The sequence below is a fragment of the Zonotrichia leucophrys genome, chromosome 29, assembly GCF_028769735.1.
Source record: "Zonotrichia leucophrys gambelii isolate GWCS_2022_RI chromosome 29, RI_Zleu_2.0, whole genome shotgun sequence".
In the NCBI taxonomy this organism is placed as follows: domain Eukaryota; kingdom Metazoa; phylum Chordata; class Aves; order Passeriformes; family Passerellidae; genus Zonotrichia; species Zonotrichia leucophrys.
Genome location: NC_088198.1, coordinates 625,280 through 642,201, shown reverse-complemented (window position 1 = coordinate 642,201; position 16,922 = coordinate 625,280). Strand labels below are relative to the sequence as shown.

At 55.3% G+C, this 16,922-nt stretch overlaps 2 protein-coding genes across 2 annotated transcripts in view; one reads left to right on the top strand and one right to left on the bottom strand.

The window, feature by feature from the left end:
* POU6F1 (POU class 6 homeobox 1) overlaps nucleotides 1–1,615 on the bottom strand; it is a 32,691-nt gene extending 31,076 nt beyond the window's left edge. Inside the window, 3 exon segments of the mRNA XM_064734816.1 lie at nucleotides 289–324; nucleotides 376–460; nucleotides 1,486–1,615. Coding sequence (XP_064590886.1) covers nucleotides 289–324; nucleotides 376–460; nucleotides 1,486–1,549 — 185 coding nt within the window. The 5' untranslated portion in view covers nucleotides 1,550–1,615.
* Nucleotides 1,616–10,485: 8,870 nt separating this feature from the next.
* On the top strand, nucleotides 10,486–16,502 carry DAZAP2 (DAZ associated protein 2). The gene is made up of 4 exons (XM_064734809.1): nucleotides 10,486–10,582; nucleotides 11,539–11,639; nucleotides 12,827–13,054; nucleotides 14,976–16,502. Exons 1-4 carry the CDS (start codon nucleotides 10,570–10,572, stop codon nucleotides 15,099–15,101), a joined length of 468 nt encoding a protein of 155 aa, XP_064590879.1. The 5' UTR covers nucleotides 10,486–10,569; the 3' UTR covers nucleotides 15,102–16,502.
* The last annotated feature ends 420 nt before the right edge of the window (nucleotides 16,503–16,922 follow it).

The window sequence follows — 16,922 nt, the reverse complement described above, 5'->3', positions numbered from 1 at the left end:
CTGGCTCTCTGGTTTTGGGGTGTCTGTTCTCCGGCTCCTCAGGATTTGGGGTCTCTGGTTCTCCGGTTTTTGGGGTCTCTGAGCTCTGGCTGTCTGGGCTTTAGGGTCTCTGGGCTCCAACTCTGCAGAAGTTGGGGTCTCTAGGCTCCAGCTGTGCAGGTTTTGGGGTCTCTGGGCTCCAGCTCTCTGGTTTTCAGGTCTCTGGGCACTGGTTCTGCAGGATTTGGGGTCTCTGTTCTCCGACTCTGCAGGAGTTGGGGTCTCTGGCTTTGGCTCTGCAGGATTTGGAGTCTCTGGGCTCCAGCTCTCTGGGTTTTGGGGTGTCTGGGTTCCGTTCTTTGGGGTCTCTGGGCTCCGGTTTTGGGGGTCTCTGGCTCTGGCTCTCTGGGGTTCTGCCCCTCCTGGTTTTGGGGCTCCAGCTCCTGGGGCTCCTCCGAGTTTTGGGGTGCCTGGCTTTGGCCTGGAGGGACACAAAACATTGGAGATGTTCCCGTGCTGAGCTTTGGCTGCTCCCGTGCTCCCCAAAAACCTGGGAGCCCCAGGATCCCCCCAAAAGATCCCCCCAAAAGATGGAGGAGTTTGGGCAAAGGTGACTCATTCAGGAGAAACAGAAAAGTTTCAAGGAGAAATCCTTGGATTTCTCTCTGCTGCTGCTGCTGGGAGGAGACACAAATAACCCGGGAGAGAAGACTAATTAACGAGCCAATTAATCAGACATTTGTGATTCCAGGCTGGATGCAGGTGGGCATCCAGCTCCAGATCCTTTCCCCATCACACATCCCGATTTTCACACTTTTTGGGGCATTTTTTGGCATTTCATGTGACAAATCATTTATGCAGATGGTGGTGAGGGCAGGCAGGGAGGAGCAGGCACGGAGCAACAGATGGAGGGAAGGCATAAAATGCATAAAATATTAACAAAAATATTAAAAAATAAAGAAAGAGGGGGGGAAAAGGTGAGAGAAGGATATTTAGGATGCTCCCAGTCTCCATGTGGATTTAATTTCCATGTTAATTAAGTGTTGATGAGGCAGAGATAGGTCCAAAAGTTGGACCCATCATTACTATGTTTTGGGAATTATTATTATTATTATTATTATTATTATTATTATTATTATTATTATTATTATTATTATTATTATTATTATTATTAATAACGATAATAATTTAAAATAAAAACAAATAACAATAAAACCAAAACATAATGATGATGATAATAATAATAAACCCAAAACATGATAATAATGATGACGATGATGATAATAATAATAATAATAATAATAATCCCAAAACACGATAATGATGATGATAATGATGATGGTTACAATAATGATAATAATAATAGCAAAACAAAACATAATAGTGATAATATTAGTAAAATAATAATAAAATAATAAATAATAAAATAGCATAATAATACTAATACTAATACTAATACTAATACTAATACTAATACTAATACTAAACAGGGGGCAGGATCCTGACCCCAAAAGGAAGCTGCAGCATTTCTGGAGCCCCTGGCAGCAGGAGCAGCCTGCAGTGCTGTCATTGGGATATTTTATGAAAATCCTTTCCCTAGGATTTTCTCCTGAGAAGCTGAGGAGCCTCAGAAAATAAATGTAAACAAGAATTATCTGATTGCTTGGAATGTGGTCTGGAGATGGTTTAGCTACAGGTGAATCTTTGATTGGTCCCATGTGAATTGTTTTTATTTGATGACCAATCCCAGCCCAGCTGTGTTGAGCCTCTGAGCAGTCACAAGTTTTTATTATTCATTCTTGTCTAGGCCTCTGATGTCTCCTTTCTCTTTCTTTTAGTATATTTATTATTTTATGATATATATATATAACATATGATTTATATATCATATATTATTTATTACCATAATATATTATTTATCATATATCATTTATTATTAATTCTATTATATATATAATAGAATATTTATATAATATATAAGATATTATTTATATGTCATATATTATTTATTATTTTATGATATATATTTAATATAATACATATAATAAAATAATAAATCAGCCTCCTGAAACATGGAGTGAAGATTCTCATCTCTCCCCTGGTCCTGGGACCCCCCCAAACACAACCCCACAGGGGCACCCCAGAGTTTCCATTCCCAGGATTGGGATCCCCGCCAAGCCAGGGCAGAGTTTGGTGCCCCCAAACAGAACCTGGAGAGCGATGCCAGGGCCTGAGTGCCCCGAGGGCACGGGACAGCCTGGGGGGCAGCACGGGGGTGGGGGCACGGGAACGCCTGGGACTGCATCCCGCGGGGTTAATGGGATCAATGGGATTTATGGGATCAATGGGATCGATGGGATCAATGGGATCAATGGGATCAAGGGGATTAGATCAATAGGATCAGCAGGATCAATGGGATCAGTGGGAGGGGACCAATGAGATCAATGGAATCAATGGGGTGGGATGGCATCAAAGGGATCGATGGGATCAATGGGATGGGATCAACTGGACCAACAGGATCGATGGGATGGGATGGGATGGGATGGGATCCATGGGATCAATGGGATCAATGGGATCAATGGGAAGGGATGAATGGAATGTGATGGGATCAATGGGACAGCAAGTGATCAATGGGATCAATGAGATGGGATGGGATCAATGGGATTGATGGGATCAGTGGGATTGATGGGATCAATAGGATAAACAGGATCAGTGGGATCAATGGGATCGATGGGATGGGATCAATGTGATCAATGTGATCAATGGAATCAATGGGATCCATGGGATGGGATCAATGGGAACGGATCAATAGGATCAACAGGATTAATGGGATCAATGAGACGGGATCAATGGAATGGGATCAATAGGATCAATGAGATCGATAGGATAGATGGGATGGGATGGGATGGGATGGGATGGGATGGGATGGGATGGGATGGGATGGGATGGGATGGGATGGGATGGGATGGGATGGGGGTCAGTGCTGTGCCCCCACTGTTCCTTTGGGGGGCTCATGTGGGGTGCAGGGGCTGAAGCACAACAGTCACCCTGGGATGGCCACGGATGGAGGGGCTGAGGACAGGTAGGACAGGTTTGGGGGGCACAGGACAACCCAGCCCCACCCCCTTCCCCCCCAAAGTGAGGACCCCCCATGGTCCCCATCCCTGTGCAGCTCCCAGGGAAGGTCGCCCCACCCCAAAACCACCAAAGGAGGGGCTTGGGGTGGCTGTGGGGGCAGTGCCCCCCTCTATGGGGTGCTCAGTCCCCCCAAACCCTCACAGTCCCCCCCCACTGCTCTGCAGCACCCCAAAATGTCCTTGGACCCCCCTCAAACCTCAGTACCCCCCTGCAATTCTCCTGCCCTGCCTTTCCCCCCAAATCCCACTGCCTCCCTTCTGGGGGTCCCAACAGGACCCCAACAACGTCCTGCCCCCCTCTGCCCTATTTCTCTTCTGCACCCCAAAACTCAGCCCCGAACTCCTCCTGCTTCCCCCAGCTGGGCATTCACACCCCCTTCCCTGTCCCAGGGGTCTCCAGCCCCCTCCTCTCAATTTCCCTGCCCCCCCCCCCAATTCCGGGGTGACCCTCACTAACCCAAAGACCCCCCTAAATCCTCACCACCCCCCTCTGCCCCCACTCGGAGCCTTCGTGTTCCCCCAATTCCCCTCCAGACCCCCCCCCAAGCCTCTCTCACCCCCAAACTGCCTTTGCCCCCTAAATCCCCATGATCCCTCCTCGGCAGGACCCCAAAATTGTCCCCAACCCCTCACCCCGTTTGAGGGGTCCCAGATTGGGGATCCGGGGTTTGAGGGGTCCTCTCCTGCACCCCCCCGATCCCCCTTTCCCTGTGCCGGTGCTCTGCAGCCCCTCCTCCCCTTCCTGAACCCCAAATTTGAGGGGAGACCCCGGGGACCCCCCTTCCCCCCCATTTCTGTGCCCCCCAACACGTGGTGTCCCCCACAAACCCAGCGCCCCCTCCAAACCCCACAGCCCCCCCCCAATCTGTCTTACTCCCCCAAATCCCCCTTGGACCCCCCGACAATGTCCTGCCCCCCTCAGCACTGCTTCTCCTCTCCTACACCCCAAAATCCACCCCCGGCACCCCCAAATTCCTCATGCCCCGCTCAGGGCTGTCACCTCCATTCTCTGCCCCCCCAGTTCTCCATTCCCCCCTTCACGGACCCCCCCTCAATTCCGGGGTGCCCCCAGGGACCCCAATTGTGCGAGGTGCCTCCCGCTCCCACCTGCCCCCACTCGGAGCCTTCGTGTCCCCCCAGTTCTGCCCAGTTCCCCCCCTCCCCCCAAATCCTGCTGGGTCACTTGCCCCCCACCCCAGGGCAGGACCCCAAAACTGCCCCAAACCCGCCCCGTGTCCCCAAACCCTCCTGCCCCCCCGGACATCCCCCCCTTTCACTGCCCCGGGGCTCTCCAGTCCCCCTTTCCTGCCCCCCCAATTCCGGGGTTCCCCCAGGGGTGTCCCCTAATCCGGGGTCCCCCCCGGCACCCCCCGATCCCCCCCAGTCCCCACCGCGCCCCCCCCCCCCAGTTCCTTCGCGTTTCTCCCCAGTTCCTCCCAGTTCTCCCCAGTTCCCCTCCCGGCCCCCCCGCCCCTCTCCGAGCCCCCCTGCCCCCCTTTCCCCCCCAAATCCCGCTTCCCCACCCCGCTGTCCCCCCGTTTTCCGCCGTTTTTTCCCGTTCCCCGCCCCCCCCAGCGCTCTTTATCATAAATATATAAATTATGCTAATTACGCCATTGCATATTCACCGCGCCGGGCCCGCCGCCCCCCGCCCGCCCCGGCCCCGCACTCACCGAGCCGGGGGTCGGGGGTCCGGGGGAGCCCCGGGGGGGTCGGGGGGGTCCCCGGCGCTCTCGCCGCTCCCGCGATCGCCGCGGCGGCCACGGAGGCGGCGGCACAAAGGGGCGGGGGGCGGCGGCGGCCCCGGCAGCGCGGGCCGGCTGCGGGCCCCGGGGGGCGGTCACGGGGGGCTCGGTGCCCACGGGGGGGGGTCACGGGGGGCTCGGTGCCGCCCGGGGGGTCCCGCCGGGGGAGCGGCGGCGCTGCCCGGGCTTTCGGGGCTGCTGCGTCATGAACATAATTTATGCGCAGGCCGCTGCCGCAGGCGCCGTGCCGGCCGCCGCCGCTGGGGGCGCTGCGAGCGACAGCCGGGAGCACCGGGAGCACCGGGAGAGGGACACGGGACAGGGACCCCGGGAAGGGGATCCCGGGAGAAGGACCCCAGAGACCCCCGGGACAGGGACCCCTGAGAGCCCCGGAAGAGGGACCCGGCAGAGGGACTCGGGACAGAGGCCCCAGAGACCCCTGGGAGAGGAGCCCGGGGCAGAGACCCGGGACAGAGACGCCTGAGACCCCCGGAACCCCCGGGAGAGGGAGCCGGGATAGAGACCCCTGAGACCCTCAGGAAAGGAACCCGGGACAGGGACCCCGGGAAGGGGATCCCGGGAGAAGGACCCCAGAGACCCCCGGGACCGGGACCCCGGGACAGAGAGCTACGCCGCAGAGAGCCCGGGAGCCCCGGGACCACCGGGAGAGGAACCCGGGACAGGGACCCCCGGGCAGGAACCCGGTAGAGGGACCCGGGACAGAGACCTCTGAGAGCCCCGGGAGAGGGACCCTCGAGACAGGAGCAGAGAACCCCGGGACAGGGACCGCGGAACAGGGACCCGGGACAAGGACCCCGGGGAGAGGGACCCGGGACAGAGATCACCGGGAGAGGAACCCGGGACAGGGATCCCGGAGACCTCCGGGTCAGGGACCCCCGGGAGAGGAACCCGCAACGGAGATCATCGGGAGAGGGACCCCAGAGACCCTCGGGACAGAGACTCCCGGCAAAGAGACCCCAGAGACCCCTGGGAGAGGGACCCCGGGACAGGGACCCCAGGACTGAAATCCCGGGATAGACACCCCAGAGACCCCCGGGACAGGGACCCTGTGACCCCTGGGAGACTCCGGAGTCCATCCAGAGACCCCCACTGGGACAGAGACCCCAAGACCCCAGAGATCCTCGGGACAGAGACCGCCCGAGACCATTCAGAGACGCCCTCACAATTGGATAGAGACCCCCGAGATCCCCCTGGACACCCTCTGGAAACCCCCGAGCCAGACACCCCCAGAGAGACCCCAGAGCTGGAGACCCCTCCGGAAACCCCCAAAATCCAGAGGCTCCCGAGATGTCCCCGGGCCCAAAGACCCCCCCGAACCAGCGATACCCCCCCACAACAGAGGGACACCCCAGAGCCCCCCCAGGGTCTGAGGCACCAGGGATGCCCCCAGAACCAGAAACCCCGAAACCAGAGACCCCCGAGCTGCAGAGGCCTCCTCAGCCATGGAACCCCAAAACCAGAGACCCTCCCCAGCACCTGAACCACCTCCAGCCCCAAGACCCCCAAATCAGAGGTTCCCAGCCCAGAAACCCCCAAACCCAGCCCCGAAGTGCCAGGACCCCCAAAACCCTGAATCGCTAATCCACGACCCCCAAACCTTGGACCCCGAAGTGCCAAGACCCCCCAGACCCTGGATCCTCAATCCAGGACCACCCAAACCCCAGATCCCCAATCCAGGACCCCCAAAACCCTGAATCCCTAATCCAGGATTCCCCAAATCCCAGACCCTGAAGTGCCCCAATCCAGGACCATCCAAACCCCAGACCGCCAATTCCAGACCCCCCAAAACCCCAGACTCAGAGTGCCAGGACCCCCCAAACCCCAGATCCCCAATCTAGGACCCCCAAAGCCCCAGACCACCAGTTCCAGACCTCCCAAAACCCTGGATCCCCAATCAAGGACCTTCCACACCCCAAATTCCCAGTCCAGGACCTCCCAAATCCATGACCCCGAAGTGCCAGGACCCCTCAAATCCCAGACCGCCAATTCCAGACCCCCAAACCCCAAATCCCCAATCCCAGACCCACTCAAAACCCCAGACCGCCAATTCCAGACCCCTCAAAACCCCAGACCCAGAGTGTTGAGACCCCCCCAAAACCTGGATCCCTAATCCAGGACCCACCCCCCCCCCCCAAATCCCAGACCCGAAGTGCCAGGACCCTCAAACCTCGGATCCCCAGTCCAGGACCCCCCAAACCCCGAATCCCCAATTCCAGACCCCCCAATACCCCAGACCCAGAGTGCCAGAACCCCCAAAACCCCAAATCCCCAATCCAGGACCCACCCAAGCCCCAAACCACAAAGGGTCAGGGCCCCCCAGACCCTGGATCCCCAATCCAGGACCCCCACAAAACCCCAGACCGCCAATTCCAGACCCCTCAAAATCCCAGACCCGAAGTGCCAGGACCCCCAAAACCCTGAAACCCCAATCCAGGACCCCCCAAACCCCAAATCCCCAATTCCAGACCCCCCAAATCCCAGATCCCCAATCCAGGACCTCCCAAATGCCAGACCCTGAAGTGCCAGGAGCCCCCAAACCCCGGATCCCCACTCCAGGACCCCCCAAACCCTGAATCCCCAATCCAGGACCTCCCCAAACCTCAGCCCCAGAGTGCCAAGACCCCTCAAACCCCGGATCCCCAAACACCAGATCCCAAAACCAGGACCCCCAAAAGCCCTGAACCCCCAATCTTGGAGCCCCCCAAACCCCACACTCCGGAGTGCCAGGACTCCCCAAACCCCAAATCCCCAATCCAGGACCCCCCAAAACCCCAAACCTCAAAGTGCCAGAACCCCCCCATACTCTGGATCCCCAATCCAGGACCCTCAAAACCCCAAATCCCCAATTCCAGACCCCCCAAAACCCCAAACCACAAAGTGCCGGAACCCCCCCAGACCCCCAAATCCCCAATCCAGGACCCCCCAAACCCCTGAACCCCCAATCCCGGAGCCCCCCAGCCCCCCCAGACGAGAGGGGACAAAGGGGACAGGACCCAACGTTAATGACCCCAGAGCCAGCCCGACCCCTCCTCATGAATATCATTAATATTCATTAATATTCTAATTAGCCCAGGTGCACCTGTTATTGGCGGCCGCGGCCCGGTTCTGCAGGGCTCATTTGCATACGCGCTGCCGTGATTATGAATATTTAATCCGAATCGTTAAATACCTACAGCTAGTTAAATGCCGGGCTCATTTGCATACATTTGCATAGCGCGAATGGTTTTTGCGTACGGGGAGAGGAAAACAGCTCGGGTGGGGGGGCGGATTTTAATTAACAAAGACTCAGAGGGGGGGATTGGGGGGGATGGAGGGAGGGGCGCCCCTAAATCGGTCTGGGGTCCCTAAGCGGGTTGGGGGACTGGAGAAGAGCGGAGAGGGGTTCCTAAATAGGTCTGGGGGTCTTTAAATGGGTCTGGGGGTCCATAAAAGGGAGTGGGGGTCCATAAGCGGGTCGGGGGGTTCCTGGGAGGGGTCTGGGGTCCCTAAATTTTACTGGGGGTCCCTAAATGGGACTGGGGTTCCTAAATGCGTCTGGGGTCCCTAAGCTGGGTCTGGGGGGTCTTTAAATAGGTTTGGGGGACTGGGTAGGGGGGGAGATGGGTCTCTAAATGGGTCTGGGGGTCCCTAAAAGGGTCTGGGGGTCCCTAAATAAGTTTGGGGGTCCCTAAATTTGGTCTGGGGTTCCTAATTGGGTCTGGGGGACTGGGAGGAGGGGGAGAAGGGTTCCTAAATGGGTCTGGGGGCCATAAATGTGTCTGGGGTTCCTAAACAGGTGTGGGGGTCCTTAAATGGTCTAAAGGTCCCCAAATGGGTCTGGGGGGTCTTTAAATGGGTCTGGGGTCCCTAAAAGGTTCTGAGGGTCTCTAAGCGGAATCTGGGATCCCTAAGCTGGGTCTGGGGTCCCTAAATGGGTCTGGGGTCCCCAGGCGGGGTCTAAGAGCAGCTCGGGGTCCCCCGGCAGCCCCCTCCCCCTTTAACGATAAATCCGATTTTTTTTTCCATTTCTGCGCCTTCTGAGGGTGAGGAACATTTCCCCTCATGAATTATTCATGAGCACACCCCACGGCCAGCAGGCTCATTTGCATATTCATGCCGCAGCTGCTGCATTATTCATGAGCGGGAGGAAAAGGAGAGAATCGAGTCCTGACAGTGGGGGCGGAATGAGAGGAGAAAAATCCCCCCAAAAAATGGGAATTTGGGACTTTCGGGGGCATTTCACAACCTAAGGGGGCTCTTTAATCATACAGAGATTTAGGGATCATTTATAGATAAAAATGATATGATATGATATGATATGATATGATATGATATGATATAAATATAATGTATAGTAAAATATATAATAATATATAGTATTATATATTATTGATATATAATAATATAATATTGTAATATTTTTATAGGTGTTATATATATTATATATATTTCTGTACTATATATTCTCTTATTTTATCAGGATTTAATGAATATTTTTAATACATTATACTTATGCTATATATTGGGCATTTATATATATATTTATTAGCATATATTAATATTATACTATATATTTATACATTTTATATATTTATACATTTTATATATTTATATATTTATATATAATATATAGAATGTATAGACTATATCGAATATATATTTATATTCACAAATATATAATCTATGCATTATACATACTCAAGAAATTATATTAAACAACTTAATAAAATAGATAAAATACATATATATATAGTATAATATATCTATGTATTTTATATGATGGGAATTTGAGACTTTTGGGGGTATTTCACAACCTAAGGGGGTCTTTAAGGGTACAGAGATTTATGGATTATTTATATATAGTATATACATATTATAAGGGTGTGATACATATTATATTTATTTTATGTACTATATATTCCATTATTTTATCAGATTTTTTTAATTATTAAAAATATATTATACTGTTATGCATATAATATTTTATATATTTTATATTTCATATTATATTTTATATACATATATTTATATATTATGCATTAAAATAGTTATATATTAATGCATAAATTAATATTTATATAGGAAATATTATTATATTCATATTTTAATTTTATATACATATATTTATATATTATGATTAATAGTTAATATTGTATTTATTATATAGAATATTCAACTACAAAACAACTATTATTAAATTATAATTTTTAATCTTATTTACTATTTTTAGATATTATTCTAGTATGTATTATATACCTTTACAGGTTTTACAGATATTTTAGAAATACTTTATAAATATTTATTTTAACTGCAATTTATATTAAATTCTAATGCTATGTTATATTTTTAATAATAAATTCTTATTAAATTCTTATTCTTATTAATAAATTCTTAGTAATGCTCAAATATGGAACTCCAGACCTATTTAGGGCCCCCAGACCCCGTTTAGGGACCCCTCCCGTCCAGCCCCTCCCCCCACGCCGTGACCCCGCCCCCTATGGGGCCCGCCCTCATTCCACCCCTCCAAATTTTCCCGCGGTCCCTTTAAGATGGTGTGGCCCCGCCCCGAACGCGATGACGTCACGACGTTTGCTTCCTGTCCCGCTTCCTGCCCCGTCCCTCACCCTCCCCCACGGGCCGCCCCCGCCTCCTCCTCCTCCTCCTCCTCCTCCTCGCTCCCCGCCGTGCCCGCGGGAGCCGCCGCCGCCATGAACGGCAAAGGCAAGGCCGGGCCGGGCCCTCGGTGCCCTCAGCGGAGCCGCCAGGCCCGCCCGGGAGAGCCGCCCGGGGCAGCGGCGCCTTTAAGGGCCCGTGAGGGGCGGGGCCGTGCGGGCCGAAGGGGCGGGGCCAGCGTTGCCATGGAGACGCGTGCTCAGCTTCGCTTTGAGCCGGGAGGCGGGGCTGAGGGAGATACCATGGGGAGGGGGCCCCGGGGGGGTGTGAGACCCTGGGGGGAGATATCATGGGAGGGGGCACAGGGGGGTGTGAGGGTTTTCTTTTGGGGGGGGGAGATACCATGGGGGGGGGATGAGGGGATCTGAGGTTTTTGGGGGACAGATACTATGGGCGGGGCGAATGAGGGGTGTCAGGTGCTGGGGGGAAATACTATGGGGGGGACGTGAGGGGGTGTGAGGGTTTTTTGGGAGGGAGATACCATGGGAGGGGGCACAGGGGGGTGTGAGGATTTGGGGGGGGGCACGGGGGGCTGTGAGGGTTTTTGGGGGGAAAGATACCATGGGGGGGGCGGCTGAGGATTTGTGAGGGAGATACCATGGTGAGGGGGAGGGGGGTGTCTGAGGATTTGTGGGGAGTTTCCTTGGGAGGGGGCGCGGGGGGGCTGAGGATTTTGGGGGGGAGATACCATGGGGGGGTGATGGGGGGATGTGAGGATTTGGGGGGGAAATACCACGGGAGAAGGAGGGGGGCTGTGAGGCCCTGGGGCGGGGGGGGGTGATACCATAGGGGAGGCGTGGGGGGGGATGCCAGCATTGGGGGGACACTGAGGCCGGGCTGATGCCGTGGGGGCGCTGCCTGGGGGGGCACAGGGTGGGCACTGATGGCACCGATGCCCTCGGGGGATCACGGGGTTGGTGCCTTTTCCTGTCAGGGCAGTTTTGGGCTCAGTCCCAGCCCCAGCCCTCGCTCCCGGCTCTCCTGACCCGTTCGTGTCCCCCCAGGGCCGTTCCCAGCCCAGCCCCTGTTCCCGGCCCCCCCCGGGTACCCCCCGGCTCTGCCTCTGCTGCAGCCGCCCCCCTGCCCTGAGCCCGCCTACCCCGAGGTACGTGGGACACACGGGACACAGGGGACACACACATGGGACACATGGGGACACACACATGGGACACACACATGGGACACATGGGACACACGGGACACACAGATGGGACACATGGGGACACACACACGGGACACACACATGGGACACACGGGACACACACACGGCACATGTGGGACATATGGGACACGTGGGACATATGGGGTACATGGGAATCATGGCACACACGGGACACGTGTGACACATGGCGCACATGGCACACATGGGATAGAGAATATCAGGACACATGGGACACCTGTCTGGGGGGGTGACACCTGTGTGGGGGGAGTGGCACCTGTCTGAGGGGGTGCACACCTGTCTGGGTAAGGTGACACCTGTCTGGGTAGGGGTGCACACCTGTCTGTGGGGTGACACCTGTCTGGGGAGGTGGCACCTGTATGGGGGGGGGGACACCTGTCTGGGTATGGGTGACACCTGTCTGGGTATGGGTGACACCTGTCTGGAGGGGGTGACACCTGGGTGGGGAGGTGGCACCTGTGTGGGTATGGGTGACACCTGTCTGGGGGTGACACCTGTCTAGAGGGGGTGACAGCTGTCTGGGTATGGGTGACACCTGTCTGGTGAGGGTGACACCCGTCTGGTGAGGGTGACACCTGTCTGGAGGGGGTGACACCTGTACAGGGGGGGTGACACCTGTGTGGGTATGGGTGACACCTGTCTGAGGGGGTGACACCTGTCTGGTGAGGGTGACACCTGTCTGTGGGGGTGACACCTGTCTGGGTATGGGTGACACCTGTCTGAGGGGGTGACACCTGTCTGAGGGGAGGTGACACCTGTATAGGGGAGGTGACACCTGTGTGGGTATGGGTGACACCTGTATAGGGGGTGACACCTGTCTGTTGAGGGTGACACCTGTCTGGGTGGAGGTGACACCTGTCTGGGTATGGGTGACACCTGTCTGGGTGGGTGTGACACCTATCTGGGGGTGTGACACCTGTCTGGGTGGGTGACACCTGTGTGGGTATGGGTGACACCTGTCTGAGGGGGTGACACCTGTCTGGTGAGGGTGACACCTCTATGGGTGAGGGTGACACCTGACTGGGTGGGTGACAGCTGTCTGGGTATGGGTGACACCTGTCTGGGTGGAGTGACACCTGTGTGACACCTGTGTGCCCTCGCTGTTTTCGCAGCTCTACCGCCTCAGCTTCGTCCCCCTGGGCGCTGCTGGTGTCCCCCCCGTGTCCCCAGCGTGCCCAGGTGCGTCCCTGTACCTGCCCCTGGCCCCGCCCCTGCCCCTGGGCTCCCCCGTGGCCTTCCTGCCCCTGGGCCAGGTGTACCCGGCAGGACCCGCCCTGCTGCTGGAGGGGGGCGTGGGCAGCGCGGCCAGGCTGGGCACAGGTGGCACCGCCGGCGTCCAGGTGAGGGCAGGGGCAGCTGGGGGGTGGGAAGGGTTGGGACAGGTGGCACTGCCAGGATCCAGGTGATACCAGGTGGATCTCTGGGGGTGGGAGAGGTGGGAAGCTTTGGGACAGGTGACAATGGCAGCATGCCAGGGAGTGCAGGTGGATCTGTGGGATTTGGGTGGGAAGGGTTGGGACAGGTGGGATTGTCAGGATCCAGGTGATACCAGGTGGATCTGTGGGATTTGGGATGGGGTGGGAAATTTTGGGGTGGCACTGGCACTATCCAGGTGAGTGCAGGTGGATCTGTGGGATTTGGGACAGGTGAGAAGGGTTGGGACAGGTGGCACTGCCAGCATCCGGGTCAGGGCAGGTGGATCTTTGGGACTGGGACAGGTGGGGGGGTTTGGGACAGGTGACACTGCCAGCATCCAGGTGATACCAGGTGGGTCTGTGGGGTTTGGGACAGGTGGCACTGGCAGGATCCAGGTGATACCAGATGGACCTGTGGGATTTGAGATGGGGTGGGAAATTTTGGGGTGGCACTGGCACTATCCAGGTGAGTGCAGGTGGGTCTGTGGGACTGGGACAGGTGGGGGGGTTTGGGACAGGTGGCACTGCCAGCATCCCAGGGAGTGCAGGTGGATCTGGGGGATTTGAGGATTTGGGTGGGAAGGTTTGGGGCAGGTGGGAAGGGTTGGGACAGGTGGGACTGTCAGGATCCAGGTGATACCAGATGGATCTGTGGGATTTGGGATGGGGTGGGAAATTTTGGGGTGGCACTGGCACTATCCAGGTGAGGGCAGGGGGATCTGTTGGGTTTGGGACAGGTGGGAAGGATTAGGGCAGGTCGGAGGGTTTGGGACAGGTGGGACTGTCAGGATCCAGGTGAGGGCAGGTGGATCTTTGGGGTTTGGGGATTTGGGTGGCGAGGGACCAGAAGATCGCCTGGCCCTGGCCCAGGTGAGTCCCAGCCCCATCCAGGTGGCTTTGGGCACTTCCAGGTGGGATTTGGGATCACAGGTGGCTCTGGGTCGCAGCCGGGCTGGGCGTGGCCTGGGGGGAGATGGGCAAGGGGGGCCTTGGGCCACTGAGCTCACCTGACCTCACCTGACCCCACCTGACCCCACCTGACCTCACCTGACCTCACCTGACCCCACCTGACCTCTCACCTGGGCTGGCACTTCCTGTGAGCTGGAGGAGGCTCCTGCTCACCTGGCCCTGCTCACCTGGGCCCCCTTGGCTCCCCTCTCCTGGAGCCTCAGAGGTTCCTGCTCCTCTGGAAATCCCACCTGGAGCCTGGGGACAGGTGACACTGTGTCCCCCATGTGGCAGCACAGGTGACACTGTCCCCATGTCACAGCACAGGTGACAGATGTCCCCAGGTGACAGCACAGGTGTCCCTCACCTGGCCCAGGTGTCACAGCCCTCAGGGGTGGCTCAGGGCTGTGTCCCAGCCCTGTCACTGTCCCCTCAGCGGGGTTGGGGACATCGCTGTGTGCCCAGAGCGCGCCTGGGGTGTGACACCGGCCTCGACTGTCCCCTATCGTGACAGTGGCCTCGTGTCCCTCCTGTCACACAGCCGTGTCCCTGCTCCTGTTGTGATCCTGACCTTGGCTGTCACCCTGTCATGACAGTGACCTGTCCCAATGTCATGACAGTGACCTGTCTCCTATCATGACAGTGATCAGTCCCCTATCACAACAGTGACCCATCCCATGTCATGACAGTGACCCCTCCCCTGTCATGACAGTGACCCATCCCCTATCGTGACAGTGACCCCTCCCCTATCGCGACAGTGACCCATCCCCTGTTGTGACAGTGACCCCTCCCCTATCGCGACAATGACCCCGTTCCCTGTCACGACACTGACCCCTCCCCTATCGCGACACTGACCCCTCCCCTATCGCGATAGTGACCCGTCGCTGTTTCCTTGCAGCCGCCGCCCGCCGGGTGCCCCCCGGTTGCCGCCCCGGTGCCGGTGCCGCCCGGAGCCGCCGTCCTGCTGCCCCCGCGCAAGGGGCGCGTCCCGGGGGGAAACGGGGGCGGCTTCGGCCTCTGGTGAGGGGGGGCCGGGGCTGGGGTCCCCCCCGTCAGCCCCTCCCCCCCGGTACCTGCCTGGGGACCCCAAAGGTGGGACGGCCCCCCCCCCCCCCACAGGTGACACAAGGGGGTGACAGCGGGGAGGGGTTTGGTCACTTGGGGGGTTCATTCACAAATAGGGGCGAGCTCAGCCCCGCCCTTTACTCATTTATATGCAGCTCTAATTAATGAATGGCCTAATTAAGCCTTGGGGAAGGGTTTCCTCTTCTGCCACCCACATCCCTCTGCTGGAGCCATCCGGGGTTTTCTTCTTTTTGGGAAAGGTGGGTTTTGGGTAGGAAACAAAAAAAAATCTCCTCCCCAGAGGCAAAAAATCTCCCCAGAAGCAAAATCTCCTCCCCAGAGGCAAAATTCCCTTCCCAGAAGCAAAATCGCTTTCCCAGAGCCAAAAATCTCATCCTCAGAGGCAAAATTCCTTTCCCACAGGCAAAATTCCCTCCCCAGAGGCAAAAATCTTCCCCAGAGGCAAAAATCTTCCCCCTACAGGGAAAATCTCCTCCTTAGAGGCAAAATTCCTTTTCCAGAGGCAAAACCTGAGCCCCTCCTGGCCTCCCCCGAGGTTTCCCCCTCACCCTCTCCCACCTTTTCCTCCAGGAACTCTGTCCTGGGGTTTTTTTGAACCCCCTCCCAGTAATTTTGGATTTTTTGCACTTCAGCTCCAATCAAAGCCATGAGCGGTGCCAGGGCCGCGCTGCCGCTCCCGTGGGATCCTCCCCCTTCCAGCTAGAGCCGGGTTTAATTAATGCTTCATTAGCAAACGCTTGGGTTTAACTCGAACCTGGTCTTTTATCACCCGAATTCCTTAAATCCGAGAGGCTGTTTGCATCTGTGCCGGGGTGGGAACTGTCAGGGAGCGCCCAAATCCCTTGGGTTCCCTCTTTAGGGTCGGGATGATTTGGGGGTTATCAATGGGATTATCAAAGAAGTGTAAATTGGTGGTTTATGGAGGAATTTTTTGTGAATGGGATGTTTGTAGATGGATTTTTATGAATGGGGTCGTTGTAAATGGATTTTTATGAATGGGGTGATTGTAGGTGGGTTTTATGAATGGGGTATTTGTGAATGGGTTTATCGATGGGTTTATCAATGCATTGATAACCAAACCTCCACAAGCTTGGGAGGGACACTTCAGGGATCCTCGGTCGGATGTTGTTCTTCCTTTTGATTGTTACTTGATGAAGAAAGAGCTCAGATTCGATTTTATTTTATCTTAAATATTTCACTTTAATCTGAATCTGTGTTCTGTGTGTGTGTGACCATCCCTGACTGTTCCCGAGCTCGGCTCTCGGACTCTCTGTGCTGCACTGAACTTGTGGATTTTTATACTAAAAACCAAAAATAAAGATTATTTTGAAAATTTAAACGAAGTAACAAATTTCTGTTGGGCCTCTGAGAACCCCTTTGGCTGCTGCCCACGCTGGGGATTCCTCTATTATTTTTGGTATTTTTCCTGCTGCTTGGGAACTTCCTTCATTTTTTTTTAAGGAAGAATTTGGGTTTCTCCTGCTCTTTCAGGGCCCCCAGTATTCAGCTTCCAGGGTTTGGACCTTCATAAATTATAGGAGCAATAAAATAAATCCAAACACCAAACAAAATCAGTAGAGCTCAGTTGGAGATCCTGACAGATTCAGTATATCACAACTCCAGGACGATTAGGAATCACAACTCCAGCATTTTGGCAGAACACCCAGGAATTAGGCAGTTTCCATTTAGTGACCCTAATCCAGGGATTTAAGCAGAACCCAAAGCAGAATGCAGGTAGAGCCCAATCCAGGATTAATAT

Bases quoted from the DNA above. Each gene is read 5' to 3' on its own strand.
- DAZAP2 (XM_064734809.1), top strand. The intron at 11,640-12,826 runs GTACGTGGGACA...CTGTTTTCGCAG, and splicing joins CTGAGCCCGCCTACCCCGAG to CTCTACCGCCTCAGCTTCGT. The intron at 13,055-14,975 runs GTGAGGGCAGGG...GTTTCCTTGCAG, and splicing joins GTGGCACCGCCGGCGTCCAG to CCGCCGCCCGCCGGGTGCCC.